General features: G+C 38.2%; 1 protein-coding gene across 2 annotated transcripts in view; it reads right to left on the bottom strand.

The window, feature by feature from the left end:
• Sec10 (Exocyst complex component Sec10) overlaps window positions 1-22,240 on the bottom strand; it is a 225,498-nt gene that overhangs the window by 79,536 nt on the left and 123,722 nt on the right. For both annotated transcript variants that reach the window (XM_090369552.1, XM_090369553.1), the window contains exons 9-10: window positions 20,835-21,041; window positions 11,431-11,590 (exon numbers count right to left, since the gene is read on the bottom strand). In XM_090369552.1, coding sequence (XP_090225678.1) covers window positions 11,431-11,590; window positions 20,835-21,041 — 367 coding nt within the window. The remainder of the gene's footprint in view (window positions 1-11,430; window positions 11,591-20,834; window positions 21,042-22,240) is intronic.

The raw sequence follows: 22,240 nt of genomic DNA, 5'->3' as shown, positions 1-22,240 counted from the left end.
TGAACAATATTTCTTAGTTGGTATGTAAAGCCTAGTAGCTTCCAAGATAAGTTCTTTGAATGCTTCCCATTTTGAATTTGCTGTTGGTAACATCATCAGTTGGTCCCACTGTATAGAATTTAAATACTGTCTCAGTCCATCGTAGTCGCCTTTACGGAAGCAATAACCCTTCCCTTTACCCCTAATGGTAGTTACCTCTTTCAGTAACTCCCACTTCAGCACACTGTGATCACTGCCACCTAGTGGTTCATTTATCTGCAGATTCTTAATGCATGAAGAATCACTGCTGATAATCAAATCAAGAGTATTACTCCCTCTAGTAGCCTCCCGAACATGCTGATGTAGAAAACAATCATCCAATAAATCCACAAAAGCCCTGCTAGTGTGTGAGTAACCAGCCCCCAAATTCCAGTCAATATCTGGGAAATTAAAATCTCCCATTATAAGACTCTCTGATTTACTGGCCCACTCTATTTCCCTGTACAGTTCCTTATTATACTCATCAGAGTCATTAGGCCTATAGCACACTCCTACTCTCAATTTTGATCTCCCAATGCTTATGTCACACCAAACTGACTCAACACTGCACTGTCCAGCGATGTCGACTGGCTTCACTTCCTTGGTTTTTATGTGTTTCTTAACTAATAGCATAACCCCTCCCCCCTTCCTATCCTGTCTATCCTTTCTGTAAACGTTGTACTCCCCAAATTCCAGTTCTGCATCCCCTATATCTGTGTGACACCACGTCTCTGATATCCCAACAATATCTGCCTTTGATGTTTTGAGCAATACCTCAAATTCATCAAATTTATTTACTAAACTCCTAGCATTGGTGTACACTCAAGTATACCTGCACCTGTTTCTATTCTTAGCTACCCTAACACAACCCATGTGTTTACTTGTACCGCAATGGCTCCCAGCAGTCTCTGAAATACCATGCATCTTGTTTTTCAGGCTTCTGCTCATTCTAATAGAAGCAGTGCAAGAATCTCTTTCACCTCTGCCAGTGGCTACTGTCAATCTATTGGTCTTTGTCTCCCCCCAAGCTAGCAGTTTTCCGACCCACCTAACACTGCCTCGATAGCATCAGCAAATATTCTTGCACCCTTTCTATTTAAGTGTATCCCATCCCTGTAGAAGCAATCTCTCCTGTTAACAAGTACAGTCCAGGCTGAAAAAAATTCTACCCCTTGAGCCTTGCACAATCTTTCCAGGGCCGAATTGATCGACAAGGCTCTCATCATATACTCCCTCCTATCGTGTCTGGGCAGAATTGCAGACACTTTCAAATTCAACCCTAATTCTCGGCTTTTGTTCAACAGTGACCTGTACTTGTTAAGTAATTCTGCCGGTCTCCTACTCTTAATATTATTAGTGCCAACGTGTACAACTATATCACCTTTTGTGCCCTTAAAAGATGATATTCGCTCTAAAACGTCATCAACCTTTGCCCCTGGCAGACATCCCCTGGTCCTGTTCCACCTATCTTTTTTACAAAGCATGTTCCCCGTTTCCCTGACAATAGTCACCAACAACTACTAGTTCCTTCGGGACCAGCGTATTCTGCCTTGGGGGTTGCCTCTGTGTCACGCGATGCCCAAGTGCAAGCTCTGGCGTTTATGTGGGCAGCTGAGAGCTTGATGGGCCCCTCAATTTAGTTCCTTCGAGGGCATCCACCCTGTCCTTCAAGCTCTCATATAGGCCCACAAGAACGCCGAGTTGTTGCCTGATATCGATACACTCCTTGCATCGCGCACACACAAAGACATCCCCCTTGGCAGTATCATGTCCCGTACCCGATTGCTCTGCAAACATCAAGCAAACAGTGCATTTTATAAGGCTGTGAGTCAGAGGACAACTGCCCCCCTCAGTTCTGCTCTGAGCCACAGCGCTTCCATTAGCTTGAGCCTTTTGCTTTGCTGGGCACTTCCTTTATTTCTTCCTTTATATCTTCACTAGGGCGCTTCCTTTTCGCACCTTTTTATTAAGTATTTTACTCATTTTTAGGGAATAAAGCACAATTACAAAATGAGGAGGCACGCTTGATACACATAAACAAAGCTGCGGGCGCATATAGCAACTGAATAAACAACACCGTAAAGGCAGAGATACACTATTAACACCTCACATTTTACTAAAGCACATTTCTAGAGGTTACTACTATAAAACAATAAAAACAATTTCCAGTTACCTTTCTGCCAGTGGAATCTGTTATAAACTGGTAGTAAACTCAATCTAATTGCATTTGTGATTATACCGATAGCTGGAATTGTGTTGGTTTTTATGTTATTATGATGAAATGTGTTTCCCCTTCACCGATATAAAAAACATAAATACATTTTCAGAATCTTCTCTTCATTCCTATCGTGTTGCGTTCGGTTGGGGTGATTCGGCATTCGACTGCCATTTCTTGTAAACACAAAAGCGAATCGTTCATAAGCGAATTCGGTTCGTGTTATATAAGATATCGTTCCCCTATTTATAAATCATGTATGATCGAATTCGTGTAGTGTAAACACGTGTTATACGAGGACTGACTGTACCTATATTTGCTTCCAGGGTAGGAATTAATTTCTGTACTTCTCTCTTTTGCTCCTGAGAATCTTATATCTATCGCCTTTTTTACGGACCCCGCTAAAAAAATTATACATAATTTTGCTAGTTCTACTCCCTTAAAATTACTTCCAGAGGGCGCGCCTGCTATGCGGTTTATTTAATTTAATTTATTTGATTAATGTTTAACTACGAGGGCGCTGGCTTTCACTTTCATTGGATATATAATAACACGTGCGCTACCATGCGGTCTTTCCTTTTTGCTGTCGCTTGGTGGTAAGATTATTGCTATCTCTTAATCATTATTTCTTGTAGAAAATAGCCATTCCTCTGTTCGCTAAGTTTATATGTTTTTACTTATATTATCCAAAATTCCAGTATTAAACTTATGATATACCAGGATCCCTTTCTATAAAGGACGGGAAGTTACGCTCCCGGTATTATCCTACGTACTTTGTATTAAAGCCTTTTCTTTACTTTTATCTATATTCTATCTAATCCTATTTTTCTTACCTCATGAACTATTAGAGCATTTCGAGGGGGATTGAGGTACTAATACTATACTTTAACCTTTCTTCCGTTCTCCTTATTTTAGCAATTGCTTCTTTTGTACGTATGTATAAGAAATTTTATGGATGGATATTGGTTCTCTTTCTGTTTTTCGCTCCATGCTATATAATTGCATCTTCATGTATTCTTTATATATTTGTTAGCTATCAGTCGGGCTAATTATCATCTAGACTGTGAACAACTAAATTATCTACTTAACCATTAGACTTTAATATTACTTTTTGGCTATGTTATACAGGCAGATGACAACAGAAACTGATAGCTCTGTTGATTATAGGAGGGATATATTGAGAGGGTTAGCCCTTTCAATGTATCCTACTACCCATAATTAACACATTGTGTTATTATTATTACATTATTTTACTTATGATTTTTTCTTTACTAGGTTTGGCCAAAGGGGGCTGGTATCGGCAATTATAGCGTTTTGGTGCTTTGATATACGGGTATATATATTTTTTAGTGGACAGCCAGCCTATATACATATTTCATTATATTTATATAGTATCAGTATTATATTTTCGGACACCACATAAAAAAATTCTAACATAAAATACCATTAAACAGCACGTACCTTATCTACTTAGACTATAATCAAATATTATATATATACGCGCGCGCGCGCGCGCGCGCGCACACACACACACACACACACACACACACACACACACACACACACACACACACACACACACAGTGCTGCCACATTATTAGGTACACCTACCTAGTAGCATGTTGAGCCTCCTTTAGCCTTCAAAACGGTCTGATTTCATCTAGGCAAGGATTGAACAAGATACAGTTCCTTGAGATTCGACCTCCGTCAAATCTCAAGGAAACAGCACTTTCCAGCTTATCCCAAAGACGTTCAATAGGATTGAGATCCAAGGACTGAGCACCCCATTGCAGCAAAGAAAAGTCACTGTGATGTTCCTGGAACCATTCCATAGTGATTCAGGCTTTGTGCACCGGTGCATTATCCTGCTGGAAGTAACCATCTGACTGAGGATAAACTGTCAACATGAACAGATGTACTTGATGAGCAACGATGTTTAGGTACGATGTGGCATTTAGACGTGAATCTATGGGTATCAATGGACCCAACGTGTGCCAAAAAAATATTCCCCACACCATAACCTTGCCCCACCACTTTCACAGTAGTTGTCAGACATGACGGGTCCATGGATTCATGTTGTTTTCACCAAATTCTGAGCCTTCCATCAACATGATGCAACAGGAATTTTGACTCGTCAGACCAAGCAACTGTTTTCCAAATCCTTGATAGTCCAGTGCTGGTGTTGCTATGCCCACAGGAGGCATGCTCTCTTGTTCTTTATTGATAACAGAAGTACGTGATGTGGCAGTCGGCTGTTGTAGCCCATTCGCAACAAAGTGCAACTAGTGGGCCGTTGCGATATTTTGTTCTGCGCACCAAGGTTGTATTCTGAAGTGATGTGCGACATTGTGGCCCGTCTGTTTGCTTGCACAATTCTAGCCATCCTCCTCTGACCTCTCTCATCAACAAGTGATCTTCTTCCAGGAGTGCCGTTGAGAGGATGTTTTCTGTTCACTGCACCATTCTCGATACACTCTTGAAACTGTAGTGGATGAAAAGTTCAGAACTGCCGTTTCAGAGATGCTTTGTCTAGCATGTCTTGCACTTACTACCATGCCACATTCGAAGTCCATTAGATCACTCCTTTTCCCCATTCTTGCTATGGTTTGTATGCTTAACTGATACTAGAAAGGTTGTTTGGCTGCATTAATATCCACAACTGTGGTCATGTGACTTGCAAAATTGTGGGACAGACCATTTGTGTGAACAGCAGGATATGGGTTTAAATTAATTTAAACCCATATCATAAAAATTATGCCTTGGACATTTAGTCTTTAAATACAGTAACATTCTGTTCACCATTTGGCATCTCTCATATTGTGGAATTAACATCATAACTGTGATGGCATGTTTGCATTATCAGGGTACCTGCCCACCCACCGATGAGTAAGCCAACAAGCCACGTCTGGGTGGTGCCCACTGAGAATAAATAACAGTAGCCTCGTCTACTACAGAAGCGTTATTTATTCGAAGTAGTGCAATACCTGGTATCTCATTGAAAAGGTAGCCACAATATGAGATAAAATTAAACAATGCCTTTACACTACATATGTAGTTAAATTTATGGATAAACTATGGTGTATCTACACTGATATTATATAAACTATAGTGTGTAATTTTGCCCCTTTGTGAAAATGAGCAAAAAACAGATTCAACACTTTTGTGATCAATGGATCAATGATGCTAAATACAGTGGGGCCCAATATCCAATGGTAATTCATTCCACAAAACCCATTGTACATTGAAAATGTTGTAAGTTGAAACCAATAATACATTGATTTTCTGTAATTCATTCCCCAACAACACATAAAATAGCTATTTCTTACAAGTTATACATCATTTTTACATTAAAAATTAAGTATTTTATAAAGATTATTTAATAAATAGTCATAAAACATCTCAAAATAAAAAACAAACAATAAATTAGCATTTACCTTAGACTTGAAGTGTAGAACTGATGAAATCAATGGCGTAGTGGTGGTGAGACTATATCAAGTGTCTTTTCAGTCTTTTGTTGCTACTGGCAAAGAAACTGTCCAAAGTGGACTGTTTTTTTTTTCAACTTTTTTCTAGCTTCCTGAAGTAAGAAATGGCTTCATCTTCCATTTTACATGAGTTCAGTGTTTTCAATGTCGGGATGTTTTTTTACCACTTCTCTTAAATGCTTCCAACAAGAAATGGCAGTCTTCAACTCTTCAGCTGACACTTTTTGGTATCTTGGGGTGTCTTTTTCTTCCTCTTCCTCTCCAGTATCACTCTCTGTAATTTTCTCCAACTCTTGTAGCTCCTCTGCTGTTAGCTCATCCCCACGAGCACCTCTATATCCTCTTCACCAACCTCCAGACCCATTGATTTACTAAGAGTAACAATATCATTTGTCAAAGCACTATCACCTTCAAATCCATTAACGTTATGGATAATTAAAGGCCATATATTTTTCAAGGCTGAATTTAAGCACCTGATGGAAACATCAATTCAACAACTTACAATCAGCCTCACACAATCCGGCATGTTGAACTTTGACCTCCAAAAATCTTTGAGGGTGACAGAATTTTCACCAGAGGTTGCTGCAAAGCAACTTGTGAACATTTTCATGATGTAGATTTTCTTGAAGTTTGCAATCACTTGCTGGTCATTGGTTGAAGAAGTGTGGTGTTGGGTGGCAAAAATTTGAATTGAACAAAGTCAAATTGTGCCTCAAGAGATTGAACAAGGTTGGGATCATGGCCTGGAGCAGTGAATTATCCAGCAGGAGCAGTGCCTTCACAGGAAGCTTATTTTTCTCAAGATAACTCTTTACTGAAGAACAGAAAACTTAAAGCTCCCATTCATTGAAGACATATCTCGTAACCCATGCCTTCTTATTACTGTGCCAAAACACTCCCAACATGCCTTTGTCGACCTTTTGTTGTTTAAATACTCTGGGGGTGCTAGAGTGATACACAAGCAAAGGCTTTAGCTTAAAATCTCAAGAGGCATTGGCGCCCAACAGGAGAGTGAGCCTGTCTTTCATAGGCTTATGCCCAGGTAAATTAGATTCATCCTTAGTGATGTACGTTCTCCTGGGTATTCACTTCCAGAAGAGGCAGGTTTCGTCAATGTTAAAAACCTGCTGGGAAAGATACCCTCCTGATCAACAAACTCTTGGAATTCAATTTTAAAGGTCTCAGCTGCTTTTTTTTTTTTTTTTTTTTTTTTAATCAGCACTGGATGCCTTTCAACACTTTTGATATTCACCTTTTTTTTGAAGCACTCAAACCAGCCTCTGCTGGCTTTAAAGTCTTCAAAGCACATGGCACTGCCACTAGTTGATGGAGTTTTAAGTTTCATATCTATGATGGATCGTCATAGATCTGAAACAATTGTACGAGTGATGTTCTACATGCCAGATGTGGAACGATAAAAAAGATGCTAATTGGTTGAGAATAATCGTGCGAGCAATGTTCCGTGCACCACATGTCTGAAAATTTCCACCATGTATTTCCACATGTATCGTTCCAGCTATATCGGAAAGCCATCGGTACCTGCAAATATCATTGGTCCTTAAAATAAACGATCGTATGGAAGGTATATTGGTTCCTGAGAATATCGGATGTCATCATCATAAGTTGAGGCTCCACTGTATAAGAACTGGCTCTGAAAATTAGATGGTGATTATTTAAAACATTTTGATAAATATTGTAAATGAATGCTGACAGCCAAATTAAGTGATATTGAAAGGCATCTCACATTGTAATACAAACGAAGCATGAGAAAGCCGAAGAGACTTAGTTTTTAGCATCAGAGTATTGGCTTTCAACAAAATTGGCAATACAGAAGTTGCAAAGGCAGAAAGTAGCACTGCATTTTTCATAACTGTGCATTAAGGGTAGTTGATCATTTAAGTTTTTTTTTTTTCTTTTGTCCTCGCCTTTTCCCATTATTATATGGGGTTAGCATTTTTATTGTTTTGGCATGCAATTTTTAAGGCTGGATGCCCTTCCTGATGCCAACCCTCACCCTTTATTCGAGCTGAGGATATGCGGTGGTCATTCCCTGACCGTCCACATCCTCCGTATTTCGTATCACAGGCTCAAACCCCAGTCTAATCAAGAAGCGTGTGCTATGCACTACTGCTCTTGCCCACCTGGCTACGGAGGCGCCGGTAGTTGATCATTTAAGTGAGCTTTATAAATTTCACTTTTCAGACAGAAAGAATGTAAGGACTTAAAACTGCAAAGAACAAAATGTACTTCAATAATATGTATTGCTATAGCACTACATATAAGAAAATTTTTACTAATTTGTCTGTCGCCTTATAATTTCTGTTTAGAATGAGAGTGAAAAAAAAAGAATACAATTCCAAAGTTGTCTTTTTTCTTTACCGGGAGCAACAAGCTCTTCTATTACTACACCAATGGATACAACAGCATCAACATGCAGCCCGTCTACAGATACAGATGTAAACAACCAAACAAATAAACTTAAAAACCAAAAAAAATAATTGATATTATTGTTATTATTACCAATATCAAAAATTTGTTATTTTTTAACAGTTAATAAAAATATATGTATTACTATGTATGTATGTAGCATTTTATATGCACCCTTTGATGAGCATGAAATGCTATTAAACCTAAAATTTACTCAGTATATGGGGGGGGGGGCCTCTTAAAAGTTATAACTAAGGGGCCACAACAACCTAAAATCTGGTCCTGAGTATGGTGACAAAACGTGAGAGAACTTGCCATGCAATGAAATCAGCAGGGTGGATGCAAAGCACAAATTAGGTTGAAATACGTCTCATTCCCAAACACTGGTTGATTGATAAGAACCATAAGAAATACTAATTTCACTAGCAACTTCAAGGGTAGTTAATCACTGTTGATGATCATGCTCATGTAGCTGATAACCTGAATGAGTATTTTGCATCTACATTCACACACGAGGACTTATTCAATGAGGAAAGTGTCAGAAGTTTATCAAACTCTAGCAGGGAGCTATGATTTTGTAATAACTGAGAGCAAAGTGGAGGAGAAATTGTTGAAGTTAAACATAAAAAAGGCACCTGGGGTGGACGGGATATATCCAGTTATATTAAAGGAGGCAGCAAAGGAAGTAAGTAAACCCTTAGCCATAATTATGAGAACTTCCTTGGACTCAGAGGAGGTTCCCATGGACTTGAGATGTGCAAATGTGACACGAATTCACAAAGGAGGATCAAAGTGCTACACAAGTAATTATAGACTTGTTAGTTTAACTTCTCTATCAGGGAAATTACTGGAGGCACTGGTTAAAGCACTGTAGGATCATCTAGACAAGACTTCAGTTATAGCTCAGACACAGCATGGATTTGTTAAGGGGAAATCTTGTCTGACCAATTTGATTGGACACTATGATGTGGTCACAAAGGAACTGGATGCAAAGAATAATTTTGATATCATATACTTGGATTTAAGGAAAACTTTTAATACTGTTGCACATGGAAGACTGCTGTACAAATTGTAGAGGTATGGCATGAAGGGTAAGTTGCTACAATGGATAAAGGGATGGTTGAGTGGGAGATGACAGAGAGTGGTAATCAATGGACACTGCTCTTCGTGGACAAATGTTATTAGTGGAGTTCTCCAGGGTTTAGTGTTGGGCCCATTGTTGTTTTGAATACTTATCAATGATACTGATGAAGGTATATCAAGTTTAATGTCCAATTTTGCAGATGATACAACGGTTGGCAGGGTTGTTAATGACAGTAAAAACAGTATGCTACTCCAACTGGATCTAGATAAGTTGGGTAAATGGGCTGAGAAGTGGCAACTGAAGTTTAACATTGACAAATGCAAAGTACTGCATATGGATAGCAATAACCAAAGAGAGATGTACCAACTGTATGGTACTACACTCAAGGAAGTGTAAAGTGAAAAAGACCTGAGGGTAATTGTGCAGTTGAATATGAAGTTTGCTGAGCAGTGCAGACGGGTTGCCAGGGCAGGTCATGGAGTCTTGTCAATGATATATAGGAATTTTGCTAGCAGGAAAGGGAGGTGTTTATCCCGTTATACAAGGCAATGGTCAGGCCACACCTAGAGTACTGTGGACAGGTCTGAAGGCCTCATTTTAGGAAGGATGTAGAGTTGCTAAAACAAATTTTTTTAGCAACTCTATATCTTTGTAGAAATGTTGGCTGTTGTAGAAATATCAATTCCAAGTCATGCCCCCACAATCATTCCACATTTGAAATCAGATCTTAACACAGACCCATTCTTCCTTGCAAACTCAAAAGCTGATCGCTATGTGTCCAAAATACAAGAAGGGCAACAAGTTTGGTGAGGGGAACAAAGTGGGTGTGCTTACCAAGAAAGGCTTAAGTTCTGCAAATTGCAGTGCCTGGAGAGTAGGTACCTGCAAGGTGATCTGATTGAGGTGTGTAAGCCTTGAATGGGTTGCAAAGCTGAATGGTAATGGGATTCTTCCTCTTGCTTAGATTACACTTCAACATTACGACTTGAACAAGTTCTGTCGAGATCGACAGTATAGGAAAGGAATACTCAGTGGGGTGGCCAAGGCTACTATTATAATTTGAGTCTTGATCAATGTATATTCTTAACCCAAACAACTATGTACATATTTATGCACTTCAATGTATATCCTTATAGTACGTATTTTGAAACAAATGGTTGTACACTCACTTAATGTTCTATATATGTTGTATACTCAAGTAATTTCTCCATTTTTCTGTACTTTATTTCACTTATTTATCATTCTATTATTTATTTATGTATTTTGAGGCAATAATGTTTCTGTAGTACATTGTTAACCCCTGGCCACTGTGCTGTGATAGGCTGTTGCAACTACTATTATGTAAATTATCATTCTAAGCATTGCAATAAAGATTCTTCTTATTATTATTATTATTAAGAACCTGAGGACACACAGATGCAAAGTGAGGAAAGACAGTTGTAGAATAGATGCGAGGAAATTTGCCTTTAGCCAGCAGGTAGTTGATTGCTGGAACAGACTTTCATCTTTTGTTGTAGAAGTTGATAGCCTAATTAAATTTAAGGCTGAGCTGGACAGGCATTTCGAACAAATGGAGGGGGTGAAATGAGGTTTTTTTATTTTTAGCTGATGCTGCATAAGCTTGCTTTCTTGCATCGTATGCCTCTGCTAATGCTAAATGTACGAAATACACACCTGAATTGCATGATATTGGTCAACCACTTGTGATTTTGAACGAATCTAAAAGCAAATATTTTAGGTGTATAATGACTGATGTGTATAAGGCATTGAAAAGTGGGAACAAACTGAATTATGTTCTTGTTAAAATGGGACATAAATATCAGGGAATATAAATACAAACTACTGGGTAAAATTATCTTGGATAGTTTACATTTAGTAGTATGTTGTTCCCCACCAGAATAAACTGGCTTCGTGTTTGTGTTGGCAGTCTGGTGAGATTTAAGGGGCAAAGTGAATCAGTATCTTGTGGTAGTGGGATAAATATAAGTGGGATACAAGTTACAGAAACAGCCCCCTCCCCCCACCAAATGATGCTGCAGAAAGAAGACTAGTTTTCTTGAATCATTGAAGGATATTACAAGGTGATTTTTTCCATGAATTTTTTATGGTGTCCACTTGAAGACTGTTAAAAATATGCACAATTATATTATTTATAAAACATATTTGTAAAATATCTAAAACAGTGACATTACTTAACTTACCATATGACACCTCTGCAAAGCTAATTTGCTATCTTGTAACATATTGATTGCTACATCTTCTGATAGAAAAGTTTCACCTCCATAATTTTCAGTTGTGGAACCTATTGTTAAATTTGCCCGATGTGCTAAGGCTTGTATGTCTAACCGAAGATCATGTTTACTTTAAGAAAAAGAAAAAAATAATTACTAAATCGTCTCAAAGTAACAACACACCATTTTACTACACTTATCTATATATCATATTAATTTTTACAGAAACTTTTTGCTTTGGTTTTTAGAGAACATTTTACAAGCGCAATAAAAAGCAGTTCTGGCAATCAACAGAAATCAGAACAAATCATAGCTGCACCACTCTATTAAAACTTCATCAAAGGAATGTCCTATTGAAGAAGGTACTTATTCTTCCTTCTTCAGGTGACATATCCACAGGAATGTTAATTTGATAGAAACCAACACCTACATATACTATTCACTAAGCGTTTTTCGCACCCAAACACTGTCATTAAAATAAAATAAAAAAGTGAGAATTTATTGCCTCTTAGAACCAATTTTTTGGAGATGTTTCCATTTATAAGAATCCTCAAGAATGATGGTCATTTTATGACTGTATGGGTGTTGCCAAAAGTTTGCAGCCCTAAAAAAATAACCCATATTGTTGCACACCTCTTTCTATAAATGATGCTGCTACTTTTAATAAATCCTATGATGTTTAAAGTTCACTTGCAATGGTAACATATATCCACCACCAACAGCCTAACTGTTGGTGGTGGATATCTGTTACAATCCCTCACAGGGCATATCATGCTAATTCTCTTTAACACTTTTCCAGAAATGCTACGATGTTAAGTATGGCATCCTGTTATATTACCTAACTAGTATTCTTCCCTGTCAGCAAGATTTGGTGCCCAGGCCAGTGACACAGTGTTTTCACTGTCATTATATTTAGAAGATATTTTAAATATTTATGATAATTTGTGCCTTAAATTATGTAACAACGTATGCAAATTAAAAAAATAAAAGACTTTTTTTATTTTGGTTTTTAGGAGAATTAGCAACTAAGGCCATATTGCTCCGAAAAAAAAAAAAAAAAAAAAAAAAGGCTCTGGATAGTTATAATCAATATCAAAAAACTTGAATAAAAATAAAAAGTACTGAAAAGCCTGCAACTTAAATTATATTTAGGTTAAGAGTAAACAAAACAAGTAAGGTAGAAAACTTTCTTCTTGTCTCTTGCCAAAGCTACTGGCTGCACCTTCTATCCAATTTCTTGTTTCTTGAGCTATTGGTTGTATCTTCAGTTTCTTGTTCTCAAAACAGGATATGAGAACAAGAAACTGAGAGCACAGCAGTTTTGTGGCACTTTTTATTCTTTCTTATTCTACTGGTTTTTTCCCTTCTGCATGGAAATTTGCTCACATCCAGCCACTCCTAAAAAGGGTGACAAATCCAATGCTGCCAACTATCACACCCACTGCACTTACCTCTACTCTTTCCAAAGAAATGGAGAAATCCAGCAACTATTAACTCTTACACTATCTTGAAACCTTCCATCTGATCAATGATTGCCAACATGGATTTTACCCACACTGATCCACCGCAGATATATTGTCACTGGAATATGTTACTCATCTTCAGAAAATTCTGATGGAAAAGTCCGGTAACGCTCTTGACAATTCTAAGACTTTTGATCATATTTGGCATAAAGTCTTCTAAACAAGCTTCTATCTTATGGATTTCTGACTGTTTTTTTTGAATGATTATAGTTGATATTATATGGCTGCCTTGTAGTATTTTAATTTTTCAACTAATGCTGGTATCCTCCCAAGGCTGTTCTTTCTCCAACTCTTTTCCTTTTGCATATCATATTAACAAAATTCTTCCGCTGGCTGGAAATCCTATCTGTAGTTTCACTGATGATAGTGCACTGCTTCCACCTTCCAATTTGTGAAACTTTCTCCTCCACAAACAGCTTCAGTTTTTCTAATATCCTCAAACAAGTCAAATGCTGATGGAGATCACTCTGATTTCTAATCTCTCTGACCAAATAGTGTATCTGTCAGGTCAACTACACATTGATTTGTTAAACGTTCAAAATGCAGCAACTCTCCAGCCATTGTTGGCTTTGTGGCCTTCTGATGAGATGAGACACATTTTAGTTGGTGCATTTTATTTTATTTATGTTTCATCCTGTTGGTCATGTTGTGTTTGATTTTTGTTTCTGTTTGTAGTGATATTTCATGCAATTTGAACTTGGTGACACCAAGGGGGAAGGGAGCCACTAAATTTGAATTAATTGGCATTTTTGTAAATTTATATTATTTGGTATTTTTATTATAATTGGTGTTCTTTGTAAATTATTTAAGGAGTGCATTCCTTCTACAACACTATCTCGATTTATTTTTCTCTCTGCTCCCCCCCCCTCAATTGCTATAGTACATACTGGCTTACTTTCTATTTGCCACTTAACTTGGCTTACCTCACAACTCATAAGCTTATATTATATTAAAATTATATATATATATAAATATATCATACACACACAATGAGCTGGCTCTGCATTAGTAGCACCTACTCATACCTCGCAGGGCCACCTTTTCCTGTAATACAGTTCATACACGTCTTGGCATAGACTCCACAAGGCAATGCAGGGTGCCCTGTGGTAGTGCTACCCCTATTCATTGCACAGTATGTCAAGTAATGCCCACATATTATCAGGTGGATGATCATAGCATCAAATGACCTTTTCCAGTAGGTCCCAAACATGATCAACTGGGTTAAGATCAGGTGAGTGAGTGGCCATGAGAAAAATGGAGAATTCACTGTAATGGAAACCAGTTGGCAACTTGCCTGGCCTTGTGGCATAGAACGTTGTCTTGCTGATCACCAATAGTTTATCCAGGTGCCATGGCCTCATGTTGCTTTCTTCAAAAGTGGATATGCCCATCAGTATGACAGAGTTGGAAACAGAATTCATCCAAGCAGGAGACAGATTTCCACGTCAGTGATCCAGTGCTGAGGCTGATGTACCCATGCAAGGCACAGTTGCTTGTCTCTCACAGTGAGACTGGGTGCCCATTCGTTGCCACAGCCTATACGAACTAATGTAGTCCATGTGTATATTGGTCTTGCTAACTATATGTTGTACTGGATGGTTAGTTGGGTCGCTGTTGCTTTGCGACTATGTTATAAGATGAGACATACTCAACTACAAATGGCTGTCCCACATGTGACACTACAGAATTGAAGCAATTAATCATGTTGGCTGTTGTAGAAATACTGGCAATTCCAAGTCATGCCCCCACAATCATTCCACATTTGAAGTCAGATCTTAACACAGACCCATTCTTCCTCGCAAACTCAAAAGCTGATCGCTATGTGTGCAAAATACAATCTTATATCAGTCATTTTTGATTTTGAGCCCTCACCAGTGCCACAAACTAGTCCATTCCTCATTCCTACATGGGGGGGGGTACAGCCTTAAGTACAATTTTCTGTATTTGTTTACATGGTTTAGTGTTTTATTTTTCCTAAGTCTCAGTGATATTGATACAAAGTTAGTATTACAGAAGATACTCTTACAGACTCTGCCCTCTTAAGAAATGTCAAGTCAAAAATTTTTTATAACAAGCCCTGCTACTGCTGCAGCTGAAACTTGGCTGCAAAAAGAATTTTGCAGAGTTTCATCAAAAAGAGAAGATCTGAATGGATTTTTGTTTTTCAAACTTGCTTGAATATCCCTCACATTCAGTATTCCTATGAGGAATTGTTGATAATTCAAGTTTCCTTCTGCACTTGTCTTCCCCAGTCAAATAACAAAAGTTAATACAGTCAAACTTGGTTATAATGAGCATCAAGGGACTGACAAAATTTCCTTGTTATAACCATTACTCACTACATCAGAAGTTAATACAAACAACCTAGTCATACTATTTGGTGCTATAGTATTGTCAAATTAAATAGTTTAATCTCTTTACTTCAATGAACTATATATGCATTTTGTTAGTTTTGATTAGTGTGATAAGTGGTATCTAATTCTACAGCCAACTTGAATCTATGTTGTAACACAATTAGTTGAGAGGTAAGCTATACTTAACTATGGCCTGTGCATCAAATTGTACAATACAATCATCTTAATAAAAAAAAAAAAAAGGTAAACTGCAGCCATTATCAACCAACTGCAGGATGGAAGCCTCCTCAACAATTCATGCTGAGAGAAATGGACCATAATCTGCCACGTTGGTCCAGTGCAGGTTGGCAGATCGACCATATTTAGCAGTCAGGGGTTTGAACCCTGGCCTACTCAAAGAGCGTGTGCTATTGCACTCCTGCTCCTGACCACTCGGCTACAGAGGCCATCAACTTAATATTTACAGAATTTTCAGAATGCAAATTTATTTAAATTTATTGTTTTTGAAAATTTATTATTTAAATCATAACTCTGATAGCATTCTGAAAATTTATTATGTAAGTCATAAATCTTAGATATTCACAGGTAACTTACACACAGCATACTTATATTAAATAAAAGCAAAACCTTTCCAACTGGTGATAAAAATTGCTGAATAATGCAACAACAGAGGAATGAAATAAAACTCCATTTACACGTTAAAATTTCAATTCATATTAGTATATTACTTATATACTGCAAATAATAATTACTTCTTTTTTTTTTTATTTTCATATAGACTGGTCCAACAGAGGAGGCTTCTACAAAGAATGAACTAGCTAATGAACAAGTGGACATAATCAAGATTAGTTCTACTTAAAACCTACCCAGTGATCTTGGGAAATTAGCATTTTAAATTTGGTTTACAGTTTGCTTTTTTTGGAAAATGATCCAGTTAAATAACTTAATACATGTGGAAATGTTTTTCACACTTTATTAATAATAGTATACCGAATGTATCCTTCTTTATCCATACTTTACTTTATTTAATATCTCAAAATGTAATGTTACAATTTGTTTCCTTCCCATCATACACTCCTAGCTTTCAATTTGACCTTTATGCTCCAAATATATATTTTTCTGAAGTTACTTTACTTCTTTAACACTTTCAAAAGTGCATACAAAGATCTACATTTTTCGGCTATGGGGAGTGTGAACACCTACATTTTGAAGATCACTTAGAATGTGGCCATTACACATGAAATGTCTTAAATTTTTTCAGTATATAATGCCATCTCTTATTTACAGGGTGTCTCAAAGCATGAGAAGAACTTGGAAAGTTCTTCTCATGCTGCCATAAATTATAAACTATCTACAGAAATATACAGGGTGTCTCAAAAATACACGGCATAACTTCAGGAATGAGTTCCTTATATGTAGACAATAAAAATATTTTATATCAACATAGTTCGGAAATGCTTGGTTCCCGAGTTATCAACCGGAATGTCTTATCTCCCGCAGGCGATTTCCTTCATCACAAGGTACTGACAGAATCTGGTGGTTTTCCATTCTGACCATGTACTCAAATCAGGAGAAAGCGGATATGCACTTTATGCACGGTTTGGCGGACGGCAATGCTCTAGAGGCTCATCGTTTGTACCACGAAAGGTTCCCAGAACGAAGATGTCCAAACAGGAAAATGTTTGAAGGTATCCATTGCCACCTTTGTGAACATGGGACCTTTACACCTCGTGCTGCCGGCAGAGGACGACCAAGATCTACGACTCCTGAAGTAGAGGAGGGGATTTTGGATGTTGTGCATGCCACTCCTGGAATCAGAACACGCAGAATAGCAATGCAACTGGCTGTTCAATGTTCGACTATTTGGAGAGCGTTGCGAGAACACCAACTGTATCCTTACCATCTGCAACGGGTACAGGCCTTGTCATCAGCAGATTACCCTGCATACATAAAGTGCATATCCACTTGCTCCTGATTTGAGTACATGGTCGGAATGAAAAACCACCAGATTCTGTCAGTGCCTTATGATGAAGGAAATCGCCTGTGGGAGATAAGACATTCCGGTTAGTAACTCGGGAACCAGGCAATTCTGGAACTATGTTGATATAAAATATTTTTATTGTCTACATATGAGAAACTCATTCCTGAAGTTATGCCGTGTATTTTTGAGACACTGTATATTTCTAACTGTAGATAGTTTATAATTGATGGCAGCATGAGAAGAACTTGGAAATCAGCAGGAAGAGGAAATGGTTGCACCTGTTAACTTCAGTTACCTGGTTTAGGCTTACAAAAGCTGAAACTGGAATTTAGATTCAGAAGTTGAAAAACTGAATCAAGTGACTCATAAATAAATGTAGAGGGTATTAATGCATCAAAAATGTAACAATGAATTTTTTAAAAATTTAATAAGAATTTTAAAAAATGTGACCAGAATTTTTTAAAATTAAATCTGATGTCATTTTTGACAATAATTTTATTGTAGCATTCAGCAATAAAGTAAAAATAAGAACAAATTAATATCTAAGAGTATTTACTTCTCTTGAATATTGTAAATGAATATTTATGAATTTCATGTTCATAAATATTCATTTACAAAACTTCAAAAATTCAAATGAAAAAAAACTCAATTCACTGAGCTCACTCAAAAAAGAAATGCCTCCTATCCTGCACACACTGCATGTCAACTTTAGTTTGCTTTGGTAAAACTAATTAATCCTGTTTGGTTAAAACAGGACTAATACCTACGTACATACCAGTGGTGTATTTAGACGGACTGACACACACACACACACACACACACACACACACAGATGAGCCAAAACGTTATGATCAGCGAGTCGTTATGTAAATCGAAGCAACTGCAAGTGAATTATGGCATATGTGCGGGTCGGGACATGGTATAAAAAACACTTGATACTGAGCTCCGTTAATCAGTGTTACTCTTGTTCTTCAGATGGGAAAGGCAGCAGACTTAAGCGAGTTTGACAAAGGCCAAATTGTAATGGCCAGACAACTGGGTCAGAGCATATCCGAAACAGCATGGCTGGTGGGGTAGCCATGGTCAGCACCTACCGAAAGTGGTCCAAGGAGGAAAAACCCACGTACTACCAGCAAGGTGTTGGATGACCACAGCTCATCGGTGCTCGAGGTGAGTGAAGGCTCTCCCGGATGGTACGTGGCAAGAGAAGGGCGACTGTGGTGCAACTAGGAACTAGCCAGTAATTTGAATGCTGGTGGGTGATGGGAATAATGTTTCACAACATAGTACATCGAACCCTGCTGAAAATGGGGCTCCGTAGCCGCAGGCTGCTCCAAGTGCCCATGCTAACCACGGTCCAACGGCGACAGCACGTACAATGGGCATGCGAGAATCAAAACTGGACCTTGAGTGATTGGAAGAAGGTCATCTGGTCCGATGAATCACGTTTCCTGTTGCACCATGTGGATGGCCAGGTGTGTGTGCGTCATTTACCTGGGGAAGTGAATGCACCGTGAGACAAAAACAAGCCGGTGGCGGCAGTGTCATGCTTTGGGCGATGTTCTGCTGGGATATCCTGGTCCAGTCATCCATGGGCCAGGCACTCTGATGTCTACCACCTACCTAAACATCATAGGTAGGTGGTAGACCACGTACCCACGCACTCCAGGCTCTAACGGGATCCCTCCCTCTGGACCTGGAGATTGTTAAGCATGGGCTACTCTATCAACTGACCAAAGGCAGAACGGCAACATGCCTCGACTACACCATAGATCTGTCAAATGATCCCAAAGTAGAAAGGAGCCGTCTCTCCGCTTACCTCCAACAAACTTGGCAGGCCTGCTGGGAGACCTCCAGCAAAGGTGCAATAACTAGAAAATTTCTACCCAACATACGGCTGGTATACCCGAATTATCCACCGTGGCTCTCACCAGGACTCTACACCACCTACCTGCTGACGGGACACGGGGCCATTAGAGACAAACTACAAGGATTTGGACTGAGTGATACACCGTTCTGCCTCTGTGGTGAACGTGAAACGTGGGAGAACCTAATGTACAGTTGCCCACTATATGTGGACCTCTATTGCAGGTTCATTACTAGAACACAGCTTAACCTCCGTAATCAAGAAGACCTCGCCATAACTGAAGTTGACACATACAAGGCATTCGCGCAGCTGGCCCAGGACCTCTTCACAAGGAGAAGGACGCTCCCACAGCCTCAACCACTGGAGTAAACAACCATGCCGTGCAGGCCAGCAGAATGTCTACACAACCACGGAAACCTTCCCAGATACTACCATGCAAGGGCTCAGAGAAATGATTGCAGCACATTGCTGCCACCTAGCCATATGGCGATCTGGGCTGGCAACCTTGACCAGCCTGCTTTCACTCCTATTCCTTGGCGGGGGGGGGGGGGGGGGGGGAGATGGCTCCCTGTCTTCTCCTCCTGCCATCCCCCTTTCCCTCTGGTGGGGCATGGGCATGCCCCACTGACTGCAGGGGCCATCTACCCTATCGGCCCCTTACTTCTCTTTCTTCCCCCCAGCCTTCAGTCTCCCTACCCTTCTCTTTGACTATACACCGCGAAAGCCCCACGCATCCAAATTTAAATTAGCACCAAAATTATTGCCCGCCCCATTAGGCCTCTAGAACTTGTCATTTTAGCGTACAATCCCATGGTAATTTCGGGGAACAAACCCCACATACTAACTTAATAGCGATTTTGCAATTATACCACCGTGATTATCTATCTTTTTTTTTTTTTTTTTTTTTTTCCCCTATAGGACCCAGCCGCTGAAATCCCAGGAAATTAGGCGGCGGGACCTGCCAGAGTATAATAAATTTCAAGGTACACCTGGCCAGCCTCCTCGTTGGCATAGTACGGACAACGTCGGGTCTCATCAGGGGCTCGACGGCCAATAGGCCAGAAGAACAATGGGCACAACATACTACACAACACATGATCCACACACTTTTAAATCTCTGGTCTTGACAGAGTACTGTCCCTCGATACAGCGAACACTCGCGGAGATGGGAGAAATTCCTGGTGCCGTTTGACCCTCAACATACTTTGTACCTAAACATCATTGCTGACCGAGTACACCCTTTCGTGGCAACGGTCTTCCCCTCTGGCAGTGTTGTCTTTCAGCAGGATAATGTATAATGTGCCATGCCACACAGCACGATTGTTCAAGATTGGTTTGCGGAACATGAGGAAGACTTCCAGGTATTGCCCTGGTCCCTCCAGATTCCCCAAACATCAATCAATCCCATCGAGCATCTGTGGGTTGTGGTGGAACAGCAACTCCGATCTGCAACGTCTCAACCACAGTCCTTTCAGGAATTAAAGATCTGTTGGTTACGTGTTGGTACCAGATACCACAAGACACATTTAGAAATCTTGTAGTGTCCATGCCTCGCCAGGTACAAGCTGTTTTGGCTCATCGGTGTATATAGATACTGAACTGAATTAAATACAAAATAAAAAACAGAAAAAAAATATATATAAACTTACCCACCAAAATGAATCTGTTTCTTCTGATGTTTCTTTGAATTATAATATGTTCTTAGTATTGCTGTGCACTTATCCTTCAAACATGCACTTTCTACGATGATGTATGTATCTAAATATTGTGCAAATATACCTTTAGTTAATTTGTTAAGTAAAGCTGAATCACTGCCCATTTTAAGGGATGACAGCTGAATGCACAATTTTTGAGTCCTAAAATAAAAACAAAAAATTCCGATGAAATAAATGTAAGAATATATATTAAAATACCTAATAATATAATTAATAAAGTAATTACAATTCAATGATTACATTTTCAATATCATTTTTATATGTAATCCACCAAACCACATTTACTCTTTCTTACATAATCTCAGATTTTAGGATAAATGTACTGCATATCAAATTCCATATTTTAGTTGTAATAAAATTCAAGCATATTACTGAAATCTTAATTAAAGACATATTTTAAATCCTCATTTATTTATTTTTTCAATCATGAAATTGAAATGAATCATGTTATACATATATATTTTTTTTTGTTTATTTTACTTAGGGGTTAAAAAAAAAAAAAAAAAGAAGAGGTTGACAGAAAAATACAGTTATTGTTCTAATGCAATTATTGGCCATTTTACAGATTTTTATGCTATCATCCCATTCAGTCTAATTCATATACGGTACTTTAAAGACATTCTATTAATCACCTAAAAGATCTTTGCATTAGGCCATTCTTTACATTTAGTACTTTTAACCAACATATATCATGTGAACATGGATATGCAAGTTTATTTTTGTGTTGAAAAACTGTACAATACATCAGTGTCACATGTTCCCTTCTCCCCCCATCCTGTAACACAGGCATGCATGCATGCATGTCAAACTGAATACTACATGTGGGCACACTAATGTTAGATATGTTTGTAATATACCTCTTTTTTTTTTTTTTTGGATTTTTTTTAATACATTACTATTTTATAATTATTTTTATAGTTTTATTAATATATAATTTATGTATATATAAATTAGCAATAAACAAATGTAATATTTATAGATCTAATTATATATAGTGTATTATTTATTATCATATAATATAAATAAATAACAATATATTGCTTGTCTCTTTACATGAGTAAAAAAAAGTTGTTAACATAAATGTGCAGCCAAATACTGCACACAATTTGACATGCAAATGCTCTTTGGAAATTATTCTACTGATAAATTAGGAATAATAGTTTAGCACTACAATGTCACTAAACTTTTCTCCTAGAACAGAATCACAGTGCAATTCAATGAACCATTCGTATATTAGCAACAAAAAATGATGCAAGGAAGCAAGCTTATACAGCTTACAACAAAAAAAAAAAAAAAAAACAATAAATTAATTCTTCCTTAAATTTATTTAAACTACCCAC

This window comes from Mastigoproctus giganteus, chromosome 3 (assembly GCF_048544385.1).
Source record: "Mastigoproctus giganteus isolate SK-2022 chromosome 3, ASM4854438v1, whole genome shotgun sequence".
Taxonomy (NCBI): Eukaryota; Metazoa; Arthropoda; class Arachnida; order Uropygi; family Thelyphonidae; genus Mastigoproctus; species Mastigoproctus giganteus.
This window is presented reverse-complemented; position numbering and strand designations above follow the sequence as displayed.